General features: G+C 41.7%; 1 protein-coding gene across 1 annotated transcript; it reads left to right on the forward strand.

Moving 5' to 3' along the window:
• Nucleotides 1-4,098: 4,098 nt before the first annotated feature.
• Nucleotides 4,099-9,445, forward strand: nod2 (nucleotide-binding oligomerization domain containing 2). The gene is made up of 10 exons (XM_069690384.1): nt 4,099-4,648; nt 5,487-5,613; nt 5,938-7,717; nt 7,841-7,924; nt 8,017-8,100; nt 8,220-8,303; nt 8,380-8,463; nt 8,678-8,761; nt 8,905-8,988; nt 9,205-9,445. Exons 1-10 carry the CDS (start codon nt 4,163-4,165, stop codon nt 9,275-9,277), a joined length of 2,970 nt encoding a protein of 989 aa, XP_069546485.1. The 5' UTR covers nt 4,099-4,162; the 3' UTR covers nt 9,278-9,445.
• Nucleotides 9,446-10,140: the final 695 nt, after the last annotated feature.

Raw genomic sequence — 10,140 nt, forward strand, 5'->3', positions numbered from 1 at the left:
GTAATCATCCATTTACAACTACTTGAACTGACCCAAAAAGCTTGTCACAGTCATATTTACCATTGCTAGACAAATTAATGCAATACCCTGTCTAAGCCTTGTATTTCATTGTAAGTTGTCATAGTCAGCAGGAAAGGAAGTTGATATGCAATGTTATATACACCCTCAAAGTTGATGGAAGTCCGCTTGAGCTTCATTGGATGACAATCTCTGTAGGATATTCTGAAAACACAAACCCCATCACAAAAATGTAAAAGGTATTGGCTTTTCTTTTTTCACTTTTTTTTTTTTTTCACAAAGAGCACAGTCCAACTTTTCTAAAATCCAAATCTACTGTGCGGACTTCTAGAGACTGACTCCAGACTTCTAGAGATAGCAAATGAATAAAACAAGGCTCCAGAAAGTTGCATTGGTTTTTAGTAGATCATTGGAGCTCTTTCTTTTTGCAACATCAAAGGCAGCCGCAGCTCTTTGATGTGGCAGCATGCTGTTTAAGGTACAGCCTGAATGGAGAGATGTCAAGCTGCAAGGTGCCTCTGTAGTTTACGTTGAGTGCTGCAGAGAGCTGCAGATGAAAGGAGCAAACAGAGTTTGATAATGAATGTCCAACAAGTAGGACCCATCTCAGACAGCGTGTGCTCAGCGGGGTGCCCGCACTAACCTTGAGCGCAGCACCCCAAACCTCGGGCAGACGCTGGAGACCAGACTCCTTCAACTTGGCTGCTCCTGCAAAAAGGGGGGCTCTCAGATGTGAGCTTTAATCTTCCTGTCAATTAAATCCTGATTGACACACACACCCATACGCACATGGTCACACACACGTGCTCCCACTAAACCAGTGGGCTCTCAAAGAGATGCCATGCTCTTCCTCTGTTGAACACATCTCTTCCTGGCACGGAGAGGCCTTTTCTAATTATACATCCATCCTTCCAATGTATGAGTCAGTCTGCTTAAATCTGTGCATTGTTGCAGTTAATATCTCCGTGAATCAGGATGAGGTGATACACTTTTATTCATCGCCCCCCTTGTCTCAATTTAGTCCTCAGTTTAATTTTATTTACAGTTGTATATAGCATCAAATCACAACATAAGTCACAAGTTACGTAATGAGGTCTCGACTCAGAGGAATGTAACATTACAGGTTGTTATGTTGCATAACTTACTTGACACTATATATAAAGTCCTTTTAATTCTGTAACCTGTGAACATGAACCTCTTACTACTTCTGTTCAAAGGCTTGATGAACAAATGCACTGGACAGAGGAGTTGGTTGAGCCATTTTTTTTTAGATGACTGGGAATCCTCACTGTTGTTTCCTTAGTGTAACTCTTGTGTTAAATGTTCATTACTTAAATATTATTGTGAAGTTATTGCTTTGCTACTAATCACAGGACCTTTCAAAACACATAAAATGTAATGTCACAAGTCTTGTGTCTTTATTGTAACCTGACAGCTAACATGGAATCAACGCTACATCTCCAACCATTCATCCATTATCTACAGTACAATCAGGAGAGACTCGCTTTGAGTGAATAGACAGAAAATTTGATTGACAAGAATCTTTATTTAAAGAGGTTTAAAGAGGGAGAGGCTGTGCGTAGTACTGACACCAATGGAATGATTATCAGATGACATTGTTATTAGGTTGATTTAAAGTTAATAGATATAGCTATTAACAGATTTTTTTTTTCATACTATTTAAATGTATGTGTGCTGTTACTGTGTATCCAGTTGTACAAGGACCAAAATAAAAAAGGACAAAATAAGGTTTTCAATTGATTGATTGATTACTTATTTGTTATGTGTTATGATGTTATCATGGTACTGCTCTGTGTGCAGTACAGTACATCATTCATTTAATGTTCATATTATCAACCAACAACGTTTCCTGGGTTTATTTACCAGAAAACACCGACGATGAGCTGACTTGCTTCGGCATGGGAGTTCTGAGTCTCTGGCAAACCAATCAGAACACATACAGTACATCAGTCAATGCACCTGGCCCAACACTGAGCTCACCACAACATGTGCTTTTGATATGTACACAGAAAGAACGCACAGCGATGAAATAGCTGCAGCCAAAGTATTCCATCTCTGCTCGGAGACCGGGAAAGATCCAGCATTGAACTGCAGTCACAGCAATGCAGTTTGGTGGATGAGGTTGTTTAGTGCTGGGCAGGAGTTTTAGTCGAGCACACAGAGCTGAACTTAGTCCACATGGACCAGGACTTCACTTTCATGCCCAATAAACTGCAAGCTGAGGAGTAGATCCTCCAGGCCAGGTTTAAGTCAGTCTGCGGGTCTATCATAGAAACACACTTTAACCTAATTTTCAAATGTGATTTAGAAGAGCATAACTATTTAACTGGTCCAAAAATCTATTCATTAATAATGAACAAGGTCATGTAGTCCAAATCCATGAATTTGCATATTTATATGCATATTTTCCAAGCTTTGGCACAAAGTGTGAAGAATTCTGCTGTAACAGAGGACAGAAATATTCAGATGTCTTCTGGGATTTCATCTGTGTCTTTATTGACAATTTTTTAACTTCTTTCTTATCCGTCCAAACTTCTCTGGACCCCCTGCTGTGATTTGGATGACAGAACTCCTCCTTAGAGCTTCGTGCAGGATGCCTGACAGAGAGCACTCTGCATTGCACTCCCCTTGGTAGCGCTGCCTGTTTCTTAAAGAAGAACAAGAAAAGAAGCTCCCTTTTAAAACTTTTCTTCCAGTTTGTCTTTGATTGCTCCTGCCCTTGCGTGTTTGAGGATTTCCCCCCACAGGGCACGGTGAAGACACATAATAAACTAATCATGGTACGCAGGAGGAAGCTGTAATAACAATAATGATAAATCATGTGACTGCCCAAAAAGTCCCTCTTGCACTTATTTCTTCTTGACATCAAAGGAAGCAACATCATGAGCTGCTTTGTGGTTGTGTGTTGTAAGACGTTCTGAAGTTCAGATGCACAGCATGCTGCCTCGGCTGCAGGTTGTCAGTGGATACAGTATTACTCCCAAATAACACGGAAGAGTTATGACCATACTAAGATGATTGTATCTATATTTCCAACAAACCCTTCAGTAATCCCTCCCCAGCCTATAATCATAAAAGGATTTCTAATTAAACCGCTGTAGTTTAACTGTGCCTTGTGCACAGAGACGGTTGGATGACGGGAAGAAGACAGCACCTCAGATATAAAAAGAAACAAAGAAATGTGACAAAAAAGGGAAATAAATAAATGTGTCATAGAGAGAAAAAAAAAAGAAAGTCCAGGGCTCATGAGCAAACCAGGTTGGTTTATTTATGCAACAGTTCCATCCTGTGGCTGCAACCCCAAACTGCAACCAGAGAAACTGCCAACTTGGACCTGCACTTTTTGTCTTTGGTGTTAGTACGAATGAACCGATTCCATTCAATGCAAGCACTTCTGCTTTTTAAAAAAACTATAATTCCTCTTTATGGTTTTTAAAATGTGGCGTTGGAAACCTCAGGAGGCAGGGGGATGTTGAAATGCCATCACATCTCAGTGAACAATGGGCTGTGGCATGTAGCAGACTGTATTCAACCACCTTTCACGATCCACAGACCATCTGTGAAACACGTTTGTTTTCTTTGGAAAACAAGGGACAAGTGACTCGAGCACACCCTGTTGATGTTTTAGATGAAACATCAAGTGCTACATGCTGGTAGCATTTGGTTTCCATTTTACAGGAGGGACTTGGGAACAGAGTGAGTTTCGTTTTCAGCAAAAGAATGAGGAAGGGGTGACTCTGAAGTTTTGCAGTGTTTCTGCCCTGATGACAGATGGAGGGAAAAGAGCTTTGAGATGCTAACGTAAGTGCTCCTTTTACAGTAGCGTTACTGTGTGTTGTATGCCTTTAGAGTTGAAGTTCTTTAGTATGTTCTTGTGTTTTTTTTTTTTTTAAAGGAGTGTGTAATACATATACACAGAAAAAAAATAGTCCAAAAAAGCTATGGTGTTAGTAAGGATACTCCTGCTGTATCTAATGAAAATCTGAGTAACAATGTGAGAGTGAAGCAGTAGGTGGGTAGTACAGTAACAATGTGGGTATTTTTTTGTGACAGGTTGTGACACTGGAAGCAGCAGAAATACTCGCTGGATATCCCCAAGCATGGATGCTGACATGCTCAAAGCATGTCTGCCCAGGCGCTTGTGCTGAAACAACGGACAGAGATCCTGCATGCACTGTGCAGCAGCGGGTCAGCTGAACATTTGGAAAGGGTTCTTGATATACTGCTCGCCCAGGGAGAGCTCACATGGGAGGACTACCAGAACATTCAGATACCGGGAAGGGCACTGTATTCCAATGCCAGACAGTTGCTCGACCTGGTTTATACTAAGGGTGTGGACACCTGTGAGCTCTTCCTCACTGCTCTCGAACAGGTTTTGCCTGAAGTGCAGGGAGCTGGTTTCTCCTTCTCTGGATGCTCTTCAAATCAAAAAGCAAACGAAGAAACTCAGAGCACATCAACTCAGAGTCTTCTGACTCAAAGGCCGAGCATTGTCTGCAAGCTTCAGGGCTGTATTGATGGTACTCTGGAAGCTCTGGTTAAATCAGGTCACTTTACCTCAGCAGATTGTGATGAAGTGCGGCTACCTATACATACCCCCACTCAGCAGGTACTGTAAGCACTCACAAGTTTTATACACATCATTCAAATGTGGCTTGACAACTTTTTGTAATTGTTCTTCGCCTGTCTTGTCATGATGCTGAATCTCGGCGTTTGCTTTTTATTATTAGTGGTGTCATACAGAAAATCAAGCTGTTTCTGATTTTATGTTTATATTCTTATCAGTCAAAACTATTTGCTTAGTTAAAATCATGTAAATATAACGGTAAATTAACACACGAACGCATACAGAAACGGGAGAAGAGGAGTTGAAGCAAAAGGCATTGAACACAATAGAACATCCTTGCACCAACCCTCATTTTAATGCGCTGCCTTTTAGAAATGTATACAGTATACGCATTCCACGTTTGAAAATATCTGAACACAGTTCAGTGGGTTTGGAATATACAACCTGAACCATCAGGACCCGATTGAGTGGAGGGAAAAAAAACCCACCCAAAACCAACAAACCTGCTGAAACAGGAACGTGGCACCAAGAGCTGCAGTCAGCCTTTCCATTGTTTATTCAAAGGAAATCAGTTGAGTAAGTGTTCCTTAAATGTGACCCAGGAAGTATTAGCATTCACACTGCTAAATGAATGTGGCCACATGTGTCACAAACCTCCCCCGAATGTGGTCTGAGCAGTTTGGACCTCTTTGGGTCCACAATGCATCATGGGTGCATTCACATCTGTACTTTTATCTGACCACGAATGGTCTGATCACCCAGGATGGATGTTAATGTCAGGTGGGCCGAGGGTCTGTGTGATATCAGTTACTGCAAAACTGCATTTCCAAAAATGTTAAACTGTCACTCCAGTAACGAATGTGTAATTGTTGACCATCAGGCAAGGCGTCTGCTTGACCATGTCCGATCCAAAGGCAATTCAGCGGCAACGGTCGTCCTGCAGTACATTCAAGAAAAACAGGAAACCGGATCCTTACTGAGCCAGGAGAAAGGGACTCCCCCCAAAGGTCTGTTGCTATTATTCATCCTGAAAATGTATTTCTATGAGCATGATAAACCAAGCAGACACACATCTTTGTTTAAACCTGTGCATACTCTGAAATATACATTATTTATACTTTTCTTTTGAAAATATAGAAGTGGAGCTCTAAAATGAAAGCTTGACTAAAAAAATACCCATTGAAAAATATGCCAGGACTATTTGTCCATGTTCCACATTTCAGACATTACAAAATATAATCTGGTCAGTGTGCAGTGACAAGAAATGATTTTCAGTTCTAATTCATAGACTGATTCTAGTTTATCTTTTGTTTGTACACTTCTTTTCACAGAATTCTTGAAGTACCAGAAGAAGCTGAGTAGTTCTGTGTCTGCCCAGTCCTGCTTTCTCAGTACGTATGGAGGGACGAGCCAGATGTCTCTGGATGACATCTACACTGAAGGCCAGCTAGAACTAGCTCACAACTGTGCTGACGACTGCGGACCTTTGGGCCTGGAGGACGTAATCGGTACGGCGGGCACAGTGAACGAGGAGGCTGACACCGTACTAATATCAGGCGAGGCGGGCAGCGGGAAGAGCACCCTACTCCAGAGGATGCACTTGCTCTGGGCTCGGGGGGCAGCCCTTCAGGACTTTGTCCTTCTATTTCCATTCAGCTGTCGCCACTTGAACTCAGAGCAGAGGGAGCTGTCTGTCGAGGAGTTGCTGTTTCAGCACTGCTGCTGGCCTGACAGGGAACAGGGAGAGATTTTCCAGTTCATCCTGGACAATCCGCATCTCATCCTCTTCACTTTTGACGGCCTTGACGAGCTCAAGCAGAACTTTTCAGACGAACACAGAATCTGCTGCCCCTCCGAGCGTGCACCTGTTCATATTCTGTTGTTCAACTTAATCCAGGGTTCCCTGATGAAGGGTGTGCGGAAAGTGATCACGAGTCGTCCAGAGGCAGTGGGCCCTGGGTTAACGAAGCACCTTTGCAAAAAGGTCCTGCTGCAAGGCTTTTCCCCATTTGGGATCGAATGTTTTGTAAGAAAGCATCACTGTGACGCCGCTGTAGCTGCCAAAGTATTAGAGTCCCTACAGGCAAACACAGCTTTGCTTGGACTGTGTCATAGTCCGGTCCTCTGCTGGATTGTCTCACAGTGCCATAAGGAGCTGCTCGGCTGCGGAAAAGGCAGCCCACAGACAATCACAGACATCTACCTGATGATCTTACAGCACTTTTTGCAGCACCAAAGCCCCCCAAAGACCACCATGAGGTTAGGCTGGCTACAGGGGCACCTCCAAACAGTCTTGCATTTAGGGCAGCTTGCTTTTGAGGGGATAGCAAGCACCTGTTACATCTTCTCAGGTGCAGACCTGGAGACATGTGGTGTAACTGAGAAGGATAACTGCATGGGCTTTCTCATACAAAGCAATGATATGTCCTCCACTCACAGTAAACAGTATGAATTCCTTCATTTGACAATGCAATGTTTCTTCGCTGCTCTCTACGTTGTCTTGGCGAGTAATGCTAACCGATCAGTTATCTCTAAGCTTTTTGATCTCCAGGACATGAGGGGCACAGGTCTGGGCAGCGCGTGCTTCCGAGCCTGCTTGCCTTCTACTGACCAACAAGGGCAGGTTTTCAAGGAGGAAGCTACAGCAGCCGAAACACCGAATCTGCAGATCACCGCCACCTTTGTGTCTGGTCTCCTGTCCCAGCGCCATCGAAGCCTGTGGCTCCACTGCTGCTCCGGCGCTATGTTAGAAAAAAAGATCCGACAGGTGGCGAGATGCCTTTCCAAAGGCATGCAGAAACACTTCAAGTCCATCCCTCAACCTGTGCAGGGGGAGAAGAAGAGCATGCATGCAATGCCGGGCTTCGTCTGGCTTATCAAATGCATCTATGAAATGCAGGAGAGCAGTATCGCCAAAGAGGCGATGAGTAAGCTGGAGGTGGACCATCTGAAACTGACATACTGTAACATTGGCCCTGTGGAGTGCACTGCACTGGCCTTTGTGCTCCAGCATTTAAGAAACCCTGTGGGCCTCCAGCTGGACAACAACTCTGTAGGCGATGTTGGAGTGGAGCAGCTTCTTCCCTGCATGCACATTTGTAATTCCCTTTAGTGAGTGTGAAAAGTTTAAAATTCTTTCTTTGTTACAATTTTATTTGTCAGCCATTTGGCTATTAATTCATTGTACGGAATAAAAACTGTTCTGCTTAAGTGTCTATTTTGTTCCTTTATCAGCCTCAGAAATAATAATATTACAGATGAAGGAATTCGCAAACTGATCGCTAAAGGTATCCAGTGTGACAACTTCCAGAAGATTGCGTACGTAATGTTCAGATGATTAATAACTCTACCAAGAAGTTGCAAATGACATTTTATCAGTTACCTTGAGTCATCACTTTGTTTCTCTGCAGGCTCTTCAACAACAAGCTAACCGATGCTTGCACGCAGCACTTTTCTCATCTTCTGAAGACCAAGCAGGATTTCCTTTCTTTAAGGTCAGCACATATAGAATATTCTTGCAGTCATCAAATGTGGCACTAACATAGAACTGCACTAATAACTAAGTCTGTGTTGTGTAAAGGAATAACACATTAACTTCTGTATTTACTTTCAGGCTAGGAAACAACAATATAACAGCAGAGGGGGCAAAGCAGCTTGCAGAGGGACTGAAAGTCAATCCTTCACTGAAGTACTTAGGGTAAAAATTGAATGCAAAATTTCATGCATTGGTATTGTTGGTGCATTTCCATTCACTAATCTTTTTGTGTTCTCAGGCTTTGGGGCAACAAGATAGGAGATGCCGGAGCAGAGGCCCTTGCCAGTGCCCTAGAGAGCAGCAAATCTCTGTTGTGGCTGAGGTAATACTTACTTTAAACACTGACACATGTAGGTAACCTTTGACAGTGTGGAAAATGCATTACAAAAATTATAGTATGAAATAATACATGTGTGCTAATATCAGTAGGTTTCTGTTGCCAGGGATAGAGCACATCTTTGCACCTTTTGTTTAGTAGTAGTTGAAGGTCCTCAGTTACTTTACTTAAACATGATTATTATTCTTTGTCATGGCAGCCTGGTAGATAATGGTGTCGGGACTGCAGGTGCTCGTGCCCTCGCCAACATCATCAGGAACAGCACATCACTGGAGGAGCTTTGGTGAGTGTTGGCGACAAGTTGTACTTTCTTAAAGTTACTAGTGCATGTGACATTTGCAATAACTAAAAGGCTGTTTTAACATTTGAGCACTCTCTGTACCGCATAGTGTTAAAATTGCTCCGCCCTCTTATTTCCTGTCAAAGGTTGACGGAAAACTGCATAACCAGAGCAGGAGTGGAGTGTCTGATTCAAGCCCTTGAACACAATACCCATATGAAGTCAATATGGTATGTGATGCACACCAAAGCGTACACTCATCAGTTTGCATCCTGAATATGGAGCAATGCATGGCTGTACTGCTAGTTTAAGTGCAAAAAAGAACTTGTTGCTGATGCTGCATATATTAGTGTAGCTCGAATATGAATTTGGCTTTAAACTGTGTTTCCATTTCCAAACTTCCTGTGCATTGTTATTGTTTTTTGTCTTTTTCTTTTGCAATGCAGGTTGAGAAACAATGACCTCAGTTCAGAGGAGGTCAACGAAATGACACAACGGGAACCAAGACTGATTGTCTGATCTTTCATTAGGTTGTCTAAGCACTGTGTATTTCCAAAGTTGGATATCTATTTTATTATTGGAAATATTTCCTGTGAAACTGTGTAGTGTACATATGTGAAATGTTACATTTATTTTATTTTATTCAATTTGTTCAGGGTTTATTCAAATAAACAAAATACCTTTGTACTGAGTTTCTGAAGGTGTAAGTCGTGTGTGGGTTCACATTACACCATAACAGCACCACTGACACAATCACTACATGTTCTACTACTCATACTAATAATAATAGACTTGTGTGTTCTGAAAATAGCAACAGTTGTGATGCAGTTGTATTTTTGGTTTGTTTTGGTTGTTTTGGTATGCATTTGTCTTTGATCCATTTTTAACATCCTACACTGTCTCAGTTTCCAGAATAGCACTGAATTACATTTCATTTGTTTGAAAGGCACTATATAAATAACGTTTAAATGATGATTGATTGATAGTTTTAATCTAAAACATAAAACCTTCTAACAGTATATAAAGCAGTGGCAAATTGAAGCAGCTGCAAATAAATTCCTCTTATTCTAATACATCATTATAATATTCCAATAATAATAATAATATATATATATAATAATAATAATAATAATAATAACATAGGCTATATATATATATATATAACCGTGTTGGAGGGGCCTTTGTATGTAATGAACACTTTTTTATTCTTAAGAACATGTTGCTGATAGTAATTCTTATTTTGTTTTAACTAAGTGTTTTTTGGATTTAATTTTCATCATTGAGAATCGCTTCTTTTCTTCAGGTAGTTATTGTCCAGGAGCTGATGACTTCCTCCACCGCTGCCTGCAGATGACAGGAGACAGCATCGTTCAGCTTGGAGG

This window comes from Brachyistius frenatus, unplaced genomic scaffold, assembly GCF_029030835.1.
Source record: "Brachyistius frenatus isolate BFR_SWC_R1_liver_20210118 unplaced genomic scaffold, ASM2903083v1 Contig_9, whole genome shotgun sequence".
In the NCBI taxonomy this organism is placed as follows: domain Eukaryota; kingdom Metazoa; phylum Chordata; class Actinopteri; family Embiotocidae; genus Brachyistius; species Brachyistius frenatus.

Excerpts from the sequence above, each read along its gene's own strand:
- nod2 (XM_069690384.1), top strand. The coding sequence starts at position 4,163 with ATGTCTGCCCAGGCGCTTGTGCTGAAACAACGGACAGAGATCCTGCAT. Across the intron at positions 8,101-8,219 it reads CAGGATTTCCTTTCTTTAAG|GCTAGGAAACAACAATATAA; the intron begins GTCAGCACATAT and ends ATTTACTTTCAG. Across the intron at positions 8,304-8,379 it reads CCTTCACTGAAGTACTTAGG|GCTTTGGGGCAACAAGATAG; the intron begins GTAAAAATTGAA and ends TTGTGTTCTCAG.